The sequence below is a fragment of the Chinchilla lanigera genome, unplaced genomic scaffold (assembly GCF_000276665.1).
Source record: "Chinchilla lanigera isolate Chin_1 unplaced genomic scaffold, ChiLan1.0 scaffold00016, whole genome shotgun sequence".
NCBI classification, from domain to species: domain Eukaryota; kingdom Metazoa; phylum Chordata; class Mammalia; order Rodentia; family Chinchillidae; genus Chinchilla; species Chinchilla lanigera.
The window spans coordinates 26,469,775-26,484,212 of record NW_004955417.1 but is presented as its reverse complement, the minus strand read 5'-3'; the positions used below and the strand labels follow the sequence as shown (position 1 = coordinate 26,484,212).

At 46.7% G+C, this 14,438-nt stretch overlaps 1 protein-coding gene across 3 annotated transcripts in view; it reads right to left on the bottom strand.

Moving 5' to 3' along the window:
* Grhl2 (grainyhead-like transcription factor 2) overlaps nucleotides 1-14,438 on the bottom strand; it is a 131,961-nt gene that overhangs the window by 49,085 nt on the left and 68,438 nt on the right. For all 3 annotated transcript variants that reach the window (XM_005381921.2, XM_005381919.2, XM_005381920.2), the window contains exon 8: nucleotides 697-791. In XM_005381921.2, coding sequence (XP_005381978.1) covers nucleotides 697-791 — 95 coding nt within the window. The remainder of the gene's footprint in view (nucleotides 1-696; nucleotides 792-14,438) is intronic.

The following is a 14,438-nucleotide window of genomic DNA, read 5'->3' as shown; positions in this document are numbered from 1 at the left end:
CTCTGGTGCCGAGACAGGAGGGGAGAACGAGGCTAAGGAACACGGAAATGTGACGGGCAGAGCTGAAGGGTAGGGACTTCTATGTAATTAGACAGTGGGGCTGGGGCCCGAATGTGCCATCAGCGAGTCTGCCTTCTTGTCCAGCCGGGTGGGGTGGGTCCTGTGCCCGGCGACCCCAACAGAGACGATACCCTGCCCTTAACCACACCGGTACCCGGAGGAGCGGAAAAGGTGAAGCAGCCAGCAGAAGAGGCTCAGGGCCTCGGCCTGGCTGCTCCTCATCAGGGAAGCCCAGAGCCTGCGCCTGCTGCCCTGCACCCTTCCCGCCAGTCAGGCCCTGAAGAGGCTGACGCTCAGCTGGCCGTGTCTGGAGGCTTGGAGGAGACCTGAGAGGATGCTGGGACACCACCGTGTAGGGCAGGCGGGCTCCGTCCCGCATTCGAAGCTCTGAGCTCTGAGATGCAGCTGCGCCTGGATGTGCGGCGCTGCTCCCTTTCCCCCGCTCCCTCACTCCCAAAGGCAACTGAGTGGCGCACAAGGGACGGGGTGACTTCTGGGAAAACAAAGGTTCATTTGCTGTTCTGGGCCCAAGTTACAGGAAGAGGCCTGTAGCGGGTTTGGGCGAAGAATGTTCTGCAGGCATCGGGGGTGCTGTTGGAAAGGACGAATGCAGGGCGAAGCGATGTCCTCACTCACCTTGGCCTCTTCGTTCACGTCCCAAGTGAAGGAAACGGCGTTGTACGCGATCTCTTCGATGTTTCCGATAGTGTTGAAGCTCTCCTTGTAATCAGCTGTAGTGTTCAAAAACAAAAAGGAAGGAGTTTTTGTGGTATGTGTTTCCCATCAGGCAAACGTAAACTTCACCTGTGTCTCTAGCTGTCCCGATGGCAGCAGTGAAGGACCGGCGCTTGCTGATACCCGGGTTACTACTTACTCCCTGAGAAGGTATGCACAGTCCGCTCCCGAAACAGGAAATCCCAGTGAAACAACCTCCTTATCTGGTTTATTAGTTCTGTTTCTTACCAGGTTCACAGAATTATTAAAGTTGGTCCCTGCTGAGTCCTGTCCATTCTTCTTCCCAGACACTCTCCTGCAGCTTAATTGTGCTGCTAGAGGACTCCGTAGGATTCTGCCCGCCCTTGTCCTGCCCTCTGTCTCTTTCTGCCCCCAAGCCCTGTGCCAGGGAGTGTCATCAGGACTTCAGGAAAGAAACTGCAGGAGACTACAAAAAAAAATATATTTTATAGGATGCTGAGGATGTAACCCAGAGCCTTGCATATACTAAACCCTGGCTCTTCCACTGAGCTCCACCCCAGCCCTGGGGACAACACTTTTAAGATTTTTTTGGACCCAAATAAATACAGAGCTGAGTTGATCACACTTGGCTCACTACTGACACAGGAGCACTCAAGGCACCCTCACCGCTGTACTTCTCACCCGTGGGTCTATGCCCTCCTGTCCCCTTCAGACTCCCCCAGAAATGACAGCCGCAGTGCGCTTGTGTGTGTTCTTACAGAACGTGCTGGCTTGATCTGCTTATCTACGCAGCTTAATTGTTCATAAAATGCGTGGTGCTATGGCGGAGGTCACTGGATTCAGCAAATATTTGAGTTATACTTATCCTAAAAAACTACTGACTGTTCATCAAAACTCAGATTTAACCGGGCACAGTGCATTTTATCAGGCGACCCTCATTATGCACCTTTTCAGATCTGACCGCAGGCGGCTCACAGCCGCTGTCTGTCATGCACAGAAAGCTGCCACAACTGCGGACTGCTTCTCCCAGAGTCGGAGCGTGCAGTGGTCTCGGCTCTCTGGCACAGCAGACAGCACTGAGATAAAGCCCTTGCTCGCCGGAGCTGAGGGGACAGCTGACCTCGGGACAACGTGCCGTCCATGCCCTCTGAACCCCGAGGGGAGTACCCTTACATCTGAAATGCAGCACCCACACTTTCATCTAGAAGCAAGTGGATCCCCTTAGGAGCCACCTTAAACACACCCGTGCGTACTTTGCTTCTCCCGTCTTTCTCTCTGTCCACCTCTCTCCAAAAGATGGAAAAGTCCTTACACTACACTGTAACCCCTGCTTTTTAATTTGCTTTTTGTTGCTGCTGTTATTTAGCACACCACTGGCCTCTTGCCATGTCAAGATCCTTAAACTACTATCAAGGCCCAATACGACAGTGCTAGAGCACACCTCGCAACTTCATTTTGCTCTTGTTGGCCACTTAGATTCTGTTCAGTACTTTGCTGCCTCCAACACTGGTTCAGGTCATTAACTTTTCAGTTAAAACTGTATGCATACTTAATTAGACTGCACTAACATATTCTCCTGGGTTGGAGGGGATGGTGGATATAGCTCAGCAGTAGAGCCAGGGTTAGGCCCTGGTTTCAAAGGCAAGCACCAAAAAGGAAAAGAAAGAAAAGGAAAAGGAAAAGGAAAACGAAGGGAGCGGAGGGGAGGGGAGAGAAGAATTCTCAGAAGTGAAAAAAGTTCAGTCAAAGGGAAATAATTTTTAAGGCTAACTGCTTTGGTCAAACTGCCCGTGAGAAGGCCAGAACAGCGTCCCTTCTCTTCACACTGACCTTCCAAACCCACATGCAAGGCCCGGCCCCTTATTGTTTTAACTCCGCGATTCCTTGATGCCTAAAGAGTCTGAACAGGCTTTCATTTGGCTTCTGGCTGTGGGTACTCTTAACTCTGTTTGGTTTTAAAATCTACTCATTTATTAGTATAGTTTCTAGTTTTATCCTTTGCCCATTTTTCTCTCAGACTATTTGATTTTTATTTTGTTTTACGACGATAGTTTATTTTTAAACAATCACTTAAATTGCTTAGTAGTAGGAAAAATACAAAACAAAAATATTACAGAAACAACACGCCCCCCCAAAACCCCTTAATTTCAGAATGTTTTCGGAAGCACAAGATCTCCACGCGCTCGCTCGGTTTCTGCTCCGTTCCATCTCAGTTACTCAGAGCTCAACAGGGCAGCAGCCGGCCTCGCTGTCGCTTCCTTCTCTCTCCACTCGGCTGTCTCATACGATGTTAGAACCCAACACCCGGTGCCGCTGCTTCTATTCAAATTTTCCTACTGATTCTAAAATAAATACTTAAAAGAAAAAAATAATTTTATATTCTATACATTTAGAATAAGGTGCTATGATTATTTTGGGATAATTTAAAACAGGTATCTGCTTTCAGCTGCCTAATCTTTTACAATTTTGAGAGAAATAAACCACCACTGAATCTAACGAAACTGAATTGACTCTTCACCATGGCTTTAAAAGATAACCTTACAATTTTGTTTAAGTTTTAAAACAGCAGGGGCTGGGGATTTAGCTCAGCGGCACAGCGCCTGCCTGGCAAGCGCAAGGTTGTGAGTTCGATTCCCGGTACTGGAAAAAAACAAACAAACAAAAAAAAACCCAAAACCAAAACCAAAGTTTTAAAACAGCAGTTACTTACTGTAAATGAGAAGGCAAATGTTGTACCTAGTATTTAAGGTAAACCAGGGTGGTTACTAGAGTAAGTGTTTGAAGTAGTTGTATGAGCTGTAAGTCATCATGAGGTCTCACTGCTTCTCTACCTAAAAAATTTCTCTCCTAAACTAGGCATGGTGGCACATGCCTATAATCCCATCACTTGAAAGGCTGAGGCAGGAGGATCATGGCAAGTTCAGAGCCAGTCTGGATTATGTAGTGAGGCCTTGTCTCAAAAAAAAAAGTACGTACTGAAACATGTACTAATAAAAAAACAAAAATTTCTCCCCTCAAAATTTTATCAACTGAGAGCAAGGAAAAGGTTATTTCAAAACCAGTTGTAACATAAACACAAATGAAACACCTTCTGTGGGCTGGGATGTAGCTCACGGTACAGCACTTGTCGGCAGAGGAAGGTCTTTGGTTCAATCCCCAGCACTGTAGGCAAGAAAAATACACCTCCTATTCCCCCAGTCTTACGCGGCTCCCCCTTTCTTACTCACCAGCCACTGTCACGGACAGAGGCTTTCTGTATGCCCGCTGTGCTGGGCAGTGCCCGCACAAACAGAAGCAGCAGGAACCAAGAGCCACCCTAACCTTGTGGCTCTTTCAGTTCAAAAAGAGAAAGACATGAGCAAGACAATGATCCTTACTCTGCTTCTTTTAGTGCCCAAAACAAAAGGACCGATGAGTCTATTTTCACTGGCTTTATTTACCTCATTTATTTCCTTTATAACATGCTAAGGATTTTACTTATTTGTCTACTATTTTTTCACCAGCATTTCTCATTAGGTATGTACAGGACCAGGAGCTGATCTGAAATAGCTGCTTTCTCAAGTGTAACATCACACACATAAGATGAACCCCGTGAACTTGTGAATGAATGAATGAACGAGTGAATGAGTGAATGCATCCACAGGCACCCTAAACAAAAGCTATAACCAACAGACTAATGTCGTGGCCTCCTCTGGACCCCTACACGATGCAGGAAGAGTCCATTACCCTCTCCCTCTCTTCAGTCTCCACAGAGGCAGGACAGCTCTGCTTCGCCACCTGACGTTGCTCTCTCCACATGCATTATTTGTCCAGCGAATGAACAGCTAATGGCTCCATCTCCTGTGTCTGAAAGCTGGGCACCTGTGCTCTGACAGGGGCGTGTGCTCGAGGAATTACGGCCCAGGGGTCGGAGAAGAAACTCAGCAACCTGCTGCCCACTCTTCCTTAAAGAAGGTTTCTCCATGCTCACATTGCTTGATCACTTTTGCATGCCAAAATCTGGTGAACTGATCAACTACTGTGAAGATAACAGTGTGCACTATAACAACCATTGTTAGTTTCCTGTCATCTTGTTTAGAAATTGTTTTTTTTAATTCTCTTTAAAATTACAAAAAAAGTTTCTCCAGCCCAAATTTTGAAAAGGTTGAGAGCGGCCAGCAGTAAAGGGTAGTGCTACTGTACTGTGACAGAACTGTATTCTGTCAGAGTCGTGGAGGCCAGAAGTCTGACCCGCAGGAGCGGGCGGTGCCGGCTCCTTCCCGGGGCTCGGGAACAACGGTCCAGCCTCTCCCGGCTCCTGACGGCTGCGGTCCCTCGCGCTCCAGGATGCGCAGCCTGGCCACTCAGCCTTCGCCTGTCTTAAGGCCTTCTGCCCAAAGCTGTGCGTTTCCTCTTCTTTTCTAAGGACCAGTCATTGCATTTGGGGTGATCTCCTCATAAGATCCTTCCCTTCATTTCTTCTGCAAAAACCTTTTCCCAAAAGAAGGTCATATTTACAAGGGCTGGGAGTCAGAACCAGGGGTCTGTCGTTTTTGAGGGTCACCATTCAATGCCCTGCATCTGTGACTCCCGCCTTGGCTGAACCCACACAACTGGGGTGAACAGCTGGCTCTTGCAAGAGAGCTGCCATGGGCGGAAAAGAACCACCCCACTTTGAGAGGGCTGTAACGCATGTAGTCATAAACATGGACATCTTAATGGGCTTTCTCCCTCAACATTAACCAACACAGAACGAGGCGACATTACAAGCTACGTGTTCAGTACGCTGGTGTAGACATAGTATCAGTATCTACAGTACAAATAGGAACAACGGTTCAGATAGTCCCAAACAAGCCTGGGGAGCCCAGTCAGTAGCGCTTACAAGCTACTTTTGTTTGTGTGTTTCTGAATCGCATCCATGGACCTGGGAGAAGAAGGAAGTTCTTGCTGGGAGAAGGAAGCACATGCCGTCAGGCCAGCCACGTCCCAGCCCAATCCCTGCGTAAGTGGGTGACGGAACTCCTGTCCCGAGTCCCACGGAAGCTGCACTGCTCTCTCACTCACAGATCCCTTCCTCTCACACACTACCTATACTCTTCTCTGCACCACACAGATGAACACAAACGCAGGAGCTGGGAGTAGTGTGAGAAGGACGGAGACAGAGGACATCTGGAAACAGATGAAAACCTGCACCTGCATTGTCTGTGTACCTACATCATTACCTTAATCTCTGCAGCAGTCATCTACAGAGCGTGGTGGTGCACACCTGCAAATCCCTCACTCTGGGAGGCTGAGGCAGGTGGATCACAAGTTTGAGCCCAGCCTGGCAACTTAGCAAGACCCTGTCTCAAAATAAAAAACAAAAAGGGCCGGGATGTAGCTTAGTGCAAAGGCCCTGGGTTCAAATTCCAATAATGAAAAACAGAAAACAAAGATACTTTATACATAATTTGCATGTCCCTATGTGATGCTCTGAGCCTTATAAGGTTGCCACTGCCATATCTAAAATGAGTTCTTCACCTTTTTTGTCTAATGCTTCTTGCCCTTTCAGAAAAAAAAAAAAAAAAAAAAAGCCAAGAAGGGAAAACAAGATGACATTAACAGTTTTTATTAAACTTAGTTATTTACACAAAAAAAACAATCCTGAAATACACAACTAGGCTGAAGTATCAAAAAGAATGGAACCCAAGGAGCAGACACACAGGACCGTGTTCAATGCACAAGAATGCAGTGAGTGTCCCAGACACGACAGAGCGAGGGTAGGGAACCACGGCCATGCATGTCCTCTAGGCCGGTTAGAAAACCCCAAAGCGGAAAGGGTGTTTCTGGACCCCCAGAGCTTCCAGGCTTGTGTGTAACAAGTGTTCTGAATCTGGGTCTCTTTGATGCCAAAGGTCATACTTTAACTACTGCCTGCATCTATCTTGCAAATCAAATGATATATCATCACCAGACACTGAGGTCACAGCACACGCTTTCATGACAAGCTCCTGCAGGAACACTGGGGCTCTAACGTTCAGTGGGGCAGGAGACTGTTTTGGACCAAACTCCTTAACCAGTGAGGGCAGGGTTGCGTGCCTCAAACGGGAAACAGTTTCCACACCATGCAAGCACCATGAGGACGGGGAGGAAACCCGAAGTCAGCCCTTCTAGGAAAACACCTTCTAGGTGCTGGGTCGCAGCAGGGGATGGAAAGCTTTACAGTGTTTCACCTGCAGCTGCCGAGCATGCAGTCGCAAGCAGCCCTTTCCTCGAGTTGCTGGTGAGCACTGCTCTGCACAGAAACCATGAGATCCGACTCTACTTTCACTGGCACAGGAGGTATGGGGTGAATCTTTTTGTTACCGTTTTTTGTTTTTAGCTTTTGCATACACTTGGGCCGTGGCCTATAAATAGGTTTTTGAATTCACACTTTTAAAGACAGTTTTCTTCAAACTGCTTGTGTGTGTAAGTGGATGCTGGAACGCTGTCAAAGGAAATGCTAATTCCTTCACCTTAATTAGGCTTCATGCGCTCGGGAAGTTATAATCACTCCTTTTAATTATTTTTGTATATATTGTTGGAGATTAAAAGCAGTGGTATAATTAATATAAAAATTGCCTCTCTTCTGAGAGGTGTGGATGCTGTCTGGACTGGTGTGATAACAAGGCTGGCAAGATCAGGACTGCTGTGGGCACCCCTGCCAGCTCAGCGTGCCCAGCGAGATGCCGTTTCCAAAGGGCTGAGATGCCGCATGGCCATCTGCAGGGTGGTGTAGGAAGAAAGGACACGGACGCTGGGATTCAGTCTGTGGACCGAGATTAACTTTCTGTCCTCTTCTCAACAAGCCCGGTGCCGTTCAGTGAGTTACTCCATGGAGCCTCTCTAAACTGTATTTCTTCATCAGGGAAAGAGAAGTACCTAAGGCAAGAGAGCGCTGGGTCTGTGGCTGACGATGGGACTGACCCGGGCCTCAGACACCTACGGGCCCTGTCCATAAGACCAGAAAGAATCAGCTCGAAATTTCAGGACCAGCAGAGGGTCACACTAAGACAGTCACTTGGCTTGTAACAGGTGGAACAAACCCTTGTCCGAGTGAGCTGTGATTGTTTTTTTCTGTTTTTCAAAATCAAAGAAGCAACTTTTAAAAACCACAGGGCCGAGGATATAGCTCAGTGGCATAAGCGTCTGCCTGGCAAGCGCAAGGTCCTCAGTTTGATCCTTGGGACCAAAAAAAAAAGAAAATTAAAAAAAACTTTACAAAACCTAACTCATGAGAACTCATTAGTGAGCTCCTTGTTTTCTTTATAGGGCTTTTCCCAGGTCCCAGTCACCCTCGGGTCTACCTAAGCCCGCTGACACTGGAGCTGCTTCTGAGAGGCCTTATGTGCATTTCTATCGTTTGGTCCTGGCCCGTGAACAAACAACAACGGCCACCAATTTCTGAGTCAAATGTGTGCCAGGCCCAGTGTTAAATGTCTGCTCCTCACAAACACTGCCGGCGCCAACTCCACTCCCGAGCAGGAAACAGGCGCAAGGGGAAGGGCCTCCGTCCCCGACAGTCACCTAGGGGCTGTTTCTGCTGCTACAACTGAATTCCACACCGGGCAGGTTATAAACAGCGGAGGGTTGTTCAGCTCATGGTCCTGGAGGCTAGGAAGTCCAAGAGCACAGTGCTGGCACCTGGGGAGGCCTTCTCACGGCGCAGGGACCACCTGTCAAGACAGAGCCCGTGGCCAGCTCCGACTGCCTCTTCCTCTTCGTCACTGATGCCATTATCAGAGCCTCAGCCCTGTGATCTCTCTCAACCCAGTGATCTCCCAAAGGCCCTGCCTCCCAGTACAGTCAACATACAAATTTGGGGATTCAGTCTCCAACCTGTACACTTTTGGGGGACACACTCAAAGCAGTAGTTTTTAAGGGACCAAGTGAGGATTGGAACCTACAAAGTTCTGTCTCCATACAAAGTCTTAACCCTTTGACTTCTGTGACACATAATCTGTCAAATGAGCACTTTTCCATACATAATCCAGAATAGTGATGGCTGAAATTGTGATACACAATATGTGACTGTCACAGTGACTCTTTCATATATTTAAAGATGTAGTAATCAACATTGTCATTTGCACTCCATGGCTTAGGATAATCCCCTCACAGATATCATTTAAGATGACAGCTCTCTTGGGATTTTCTCTTTAGGATGACCTAATATTTTCTGTCTGCTTTACATTCTTGTTTCTAGAGAAGAAATTACATAGGTCAGTGTTCTCGATCTTAAATTGTATGGACCACAAATTTAGAGTAAGAAAAATGTTTTACATTGTAGTCTACTACATTTCATATGTGCTGGCACTTTAAAGATGGTATTTGATCGACTCTTTTAAAGAATGCTGCCCTAACCCATGAACTTAATTCCAAGTTAGCAGCAGGTCACACCTTATGTGTAGACCCAGAAATGTGCACACACGTGCACCCGTACATGTACCGTGGCTTACAGCTTTGAACCCAATCAACTTGGATGGGCTTAAACCTAAACTCTTCTCATCAGCTGAGGTGGCCCAGGGAGATTGATCTGTTTTGTCTCTGGACTACAAAGTTAATTTGTGAATCACACAAAGTACCCAGCATTTTCTAAGGGTTTTCTGAATGAATGAAGACATGGATAAAAATTTGGTAATAATTTATATTTCTACTGCACAGGAACTACTCACACTTCCATTCTTCATCTTGATACTTGGTACACTAACACCGTAGGGCAGTGGTGGGAACCTATGCCCCAAGAGGCTGTTTGTATCTTTGAAAACTCTAAAAGGTTCACTGTCACTGCCTTCAGGGTTAGAGGTGAGGAGGAGAAGTTACAGGCACATACCACTGACAGCTGCTACCTTAAATGGTTTTAACCATTAGTGTCCAGGCCCGAGGACGTGAACTCTAGCTCAGAACTCCCTAACCTCCTACCAGGCATGGTATTTCCAGAAACATTATCACTTCGTTAAACCAATGGTAATTTACAAAGAAAAATGGATGTCATTTCCATTATCCAAATGACAGTACCTCATATTATAATAAGAATTCCAAGAATTATCGCTCTCTAAGACATTTCACAATCTCTCAGCTATTAACAACCTTTGGTGCCAGGAATAATTTTTAAACATAAATAACTGTATTTTATAGTTGCAGACTGAATGGATTCTAACAACAGAAATGACTGCTTGGTGACTGATGGTACCATACACACACGTGTGGAATGCACTGTCAATCTTCATGTGGATTACCTTCCACTAAATGTGACCACAAGCCTGGTTCTTTCAGGGGCTTAGGCACATTAGGGTTAAGCTCCATTTCCACCTTCCCCATTGCCCTGGGCTACCTGATCACTGTACCAAACCAGTTAACAGCCATGGAAGATAAAACTATTCCATGTGGCAGGGGAGGGCTGGGGATGAAAGATTTGTGCATGAGCCGCTAGGTAAGTGACTCAGGTTGCCATTTCTATTTGCTTCTACTTATTTTCTATCATTTCTAACGTCACAAGAGGATTTCAGTATTATTTAAAAACCAAAATTCTACTATTTTCAATATATTTTGTTGAGAAGATGAATCTGTCCTTCCAGGGAGGGAAGCTATTCCTGCTGCTCCAGTTTACCTTTGTAATCCTGACCACAGCGCTCGGGGACAGGGGTATGAGTCACCTAAACCAGCCCTGAAGGCAGAAAAACTGCAGAGTGCCTCCGAGGAGTTCCGGGTCCTAAGACAGCGCTGCGGCAGCTCTACCTCACAGGACGTGCACAGACTGACAGGCATCTCTTAAGCCCTCAATTATTCCAATCATCATCTTTTCAAAGATAGAAACACTACTGGTGGCCCCGCATTCCTGGAGTGGGTTCACAGAGCTTTCTTCAGATTGAGTTGACTTTATTTTGGCTCCTATGGCCTCAGTGAAGTTAATTTATCTTTGGAAAAACTTTTTTTCTTTGGAAGGCCTAGGTTTTGTAAACAAGGAAGAGAAACTTAACGTTTGCTTCATTTTGCACTTGGGAGTAAAAGACAGAAATTGTTTTTATTGAAAGATACAGACAGAGAAGTCTCTGGTATGGCAGGAGGGTGACTAGCTCTGGTTTTGTTCAGGAAATACATGAGTCTCAGGATTTTTTGGTCATTATTAAATCAGTGCAATAGTTTAAACACTGGAGACTATCAGAGTATTTGGGATTTCATTAAATGCCTCTCTGCAAGAAGAAAAATAATTAGGTCTCAAACAAAAATATGAAATCAAATAGAAATATAAACCACATGATGAAAGCCTGGTGTTAAGGGGCTGGGGATTTTGCTCAGCGGCAAAGCGCCTGCCTGGCAAGCGCAAGCTCGTGAGTTCGGTTCCCGGTACCGGAGAAAAACCAAAAACAAAACAAAACAAAAAAAAAGCCTGGTGTTATAGGTAGAACATAGAGAAGCTTCCCATCAGTTAGAGAGACAAGAACTTGATGCCCAGTAAATGTTTAAAAAAAAATTACAGAAGACAGGAAGTACAGCATTTTACAGCAATAAACATGCTGGGTCTGTGAGGCGGCTTTAGCCATCTGTGTGTATGTGATAACGTTAAATCTCACAATCTAAACCAGAAGCCCTTTGTGGGGAAGCTCCATGTTCTCATTAAGAATGTCTCGGGCTGGGGATATGGCACAGAGCCTGCCTGGTAAGCGAAAGGTCCTGAGTTCAATTTCCGGTACCAAAAAAAAAAATCTCCAAAGAGCGATCAGGCACCCATTCCAAGGTGCAGTACCCTCCAGGACACTCCTCCTCAACAAACAACCACTCCAGACAATAAAATCACCAAGAGGAGAGAAACTCTACCAGAAAAGGCTTATAAACAATAAATGTCCAGACACCAGGTAAGTAAGACTTCCTAGGAACAGTGAAGAAAAATGGTAAAGGTTCACATTAATTATAATTTTTAATTTCCAAATCTAGCTTTTTTTTATAAAGTTTGCTTGTAAGCAATTTTCCCCTTGTTTGCTTCAGGCAAACGTTAATAATTTCCAGGCAAGTTTGAAAAGAGAAATTTCCCCTGGTTTATTAGTATATGTATTATGTTTCTAGGCTAGCATTAGACCTCAGAGTTGCCTGTTTTATCAGAAGGCCCACTGTGTGATAAACCAGTATTTGAGTATGAGAAACTACAATACCAAAAGCACATTTAGCCCCAGGCACCCAAGAAAATACTAAAAATGAGTCTTTTGGCATAAAGGAGAGAGTCCGAGCCCAGGCTGATGTCACGGTGACAGACCTGCGCCTGCGCACACCACCTGTGTCACCTGGACACAGACCTGCCCGAGGCGGCTGCTCACCCACCTCTCTGCAGCAGGCAGACACCTACACTGTGCCAGGTTCTCTACGAGGCGCGGAGCATACAAAGATTAAAAGAATTCTCCGTCCATTCCCAACAGTCTGGCATCCAGTGGGAGGAGACAGGGAAGGGATGAACACTGAACACCGCTGAGCGCTACTGCTCAGCTATCGAGAAGCAGCTGGCTCTACCTGGGGAGGTGAGGGGCATCTCACCCCGAGGGGACAGAGCACCACAGTCTCAGGTGTGAGGTGTCACCCAGGTGAGGGGGAAGCGAGGAGAAGGCATTCCAGACCAGGCGAGACCAAAGGAGAGGTCAGAAGCAGCCAGGAAAAGTAAGAAAGAGTAAAAACCCCGTAGATGTGTCGCTAAGAAATGTTAATAAAGGACAGGTAGGTATACAGGACTGAGCCATGAGTGACAGTTCAGGAGCAAGGCAAAGGTGTAGGGAAGAGACAGACCCAGCAAGAGTGGGGATTAGGGGATGGAGCTGGGATGACTCCAGACCGCAGGATACAGGCAAACTCTGGCCCTGAACTTGAACTTTCCCTGGAGGAAAGTGGGGGAACCTTTGGCCATCCTCGTCACTCCCACTGAGGGAAAAGCAGTCTCCCCACAGCCATCTGTCCCAACAGAATGTTTCTGGGTTTCACACCGAGACTCGTACAATGAACAACACACAGAAGCTCCAATATGGAAAGCTTATTTTCTGCCTGATTTGACAATGTTTTAAAATACCGAGCTCTCGTTTCCTACCGCACTTCTTCTTCTTTTTTTTTTTCTTTTTTTCCGGTACCGGGAACCGAACTCACGACCTTGCACTTGCTAAGCAAGCGCTTTGCCGCTGAGCTAAATCCCCAGCCCCTCCTACCGCACTTCTATCGCATAAGTGTTTCCTAACCGAAGTTGAAGATGCAAAGAAGTTTTTGGGCATCAGCGTCCTCCACAGACAGACTGTCTTACACTGTGTGCGGCCGTGACCACAGGCAGAGCTGATGAATCGGGTGCCTGGTCCCCTCACAACTAGCCCTGTTGCGGGCAGGACACAGCAAGCCCCTGCTGGGCTCCGACGCCCAGGCCAGCTCTCGCCAACTCACCGGGTTCATTTTGGAAGGTCTTCTCAGGAGGTTTCATTTGGTGTTGTTTCTGGTCAAATTTGCTTTTCCTGTCTGTTTAGAAATATGGAAACAGTCTAGTCCCATGTGCTCGAGTTATTTATGAAGCTGTTTTCCGCACTGCGGAGAGAGAGCACAGGTTGTGTGACTCGGGCTGGCCAGCATGTGCAGAACTAAGCTCACAGCGGGTGGAAATGAGGGTGCACAGCATGGTGGTTGCTGGGGGCTCCTGACACCTGGGGCTACCTTGCTCTCAGAGGCAGAGCAGCCCAGAACTGGCTAGAAAAACTGCAAGAAGGCCCACTCCTCAGGCCAGCCCTGTCCAGGGTATGTCAAGAGAGAAGGTGTCCCTGAACTGAATCACAATTCCTGCTGGAAAGTAGAGCAAGGACTCCAGACTGGAAGGAGCCGCAAGCGCTCACACAACAGCCAAGCAGAAGCGGTCAGGAGCCAGCTGAGCTTGGGGCCTGAGAATCCTTTAAAAGGCTTCCTTCGACCTTCAAAGAGAACCCTGCAGAATGAAACCTGCAGAAGTGATTTGATGTCACAGGAACTTAAGTTTTCGTGGAAAGTGCTGCCTTAATACAAAATGACTATCAAAAGAACACGATCTGAAAATGGCTCTTAAGAAATTAAATTTGTATTAGGGAGCAGATACAATCCTATAATGACATGCTAATAACTGAAAATGCACTGTAATTGTCAGCTAAGTACCACAGAAAATTATGGGATTAATATTAACAATATAACTAATATATCCCATTACAGAAAAGATGACTGTGAACCAAATTAAAGACAGAGATTGAATAAAGGGCCTACGGTTGGGTTCACAATTAACTACCAAATTTTATCCGTGATGGTTCCTTTGGCTCTCACTGCAGGGCAGCAGGATTTATTTAACAAGCTGAAGAATCCGTCCCATTAGCTCCCAGCCCATATCACCTATCACAGTCACAGGCAGAACTGTGACTCGCATTATCCTGGAACATCTGCTCCATCAAGTAGGGAGGAAATCCCCAATGTGCTCAGGGGAGGGAAGCACGTGTGCGTGAAGGTGCGCCTGTGGCAGGTTCCGGCTCTCATCCTTGAAGTTCACGTTAGTTGATGAATTTCTAACAGTGAAGCATGCCTTCCGTAGAGGAGATGCTACGGAAGATGCTACTGGGCTTGCTCACTGTTTGAACGCAGCTGACATTTGGTCCAGCTCGTTTCATGATCTGTGATTCACGTGAAGTATTTTTCGCCTGCTTACACCCTGCACC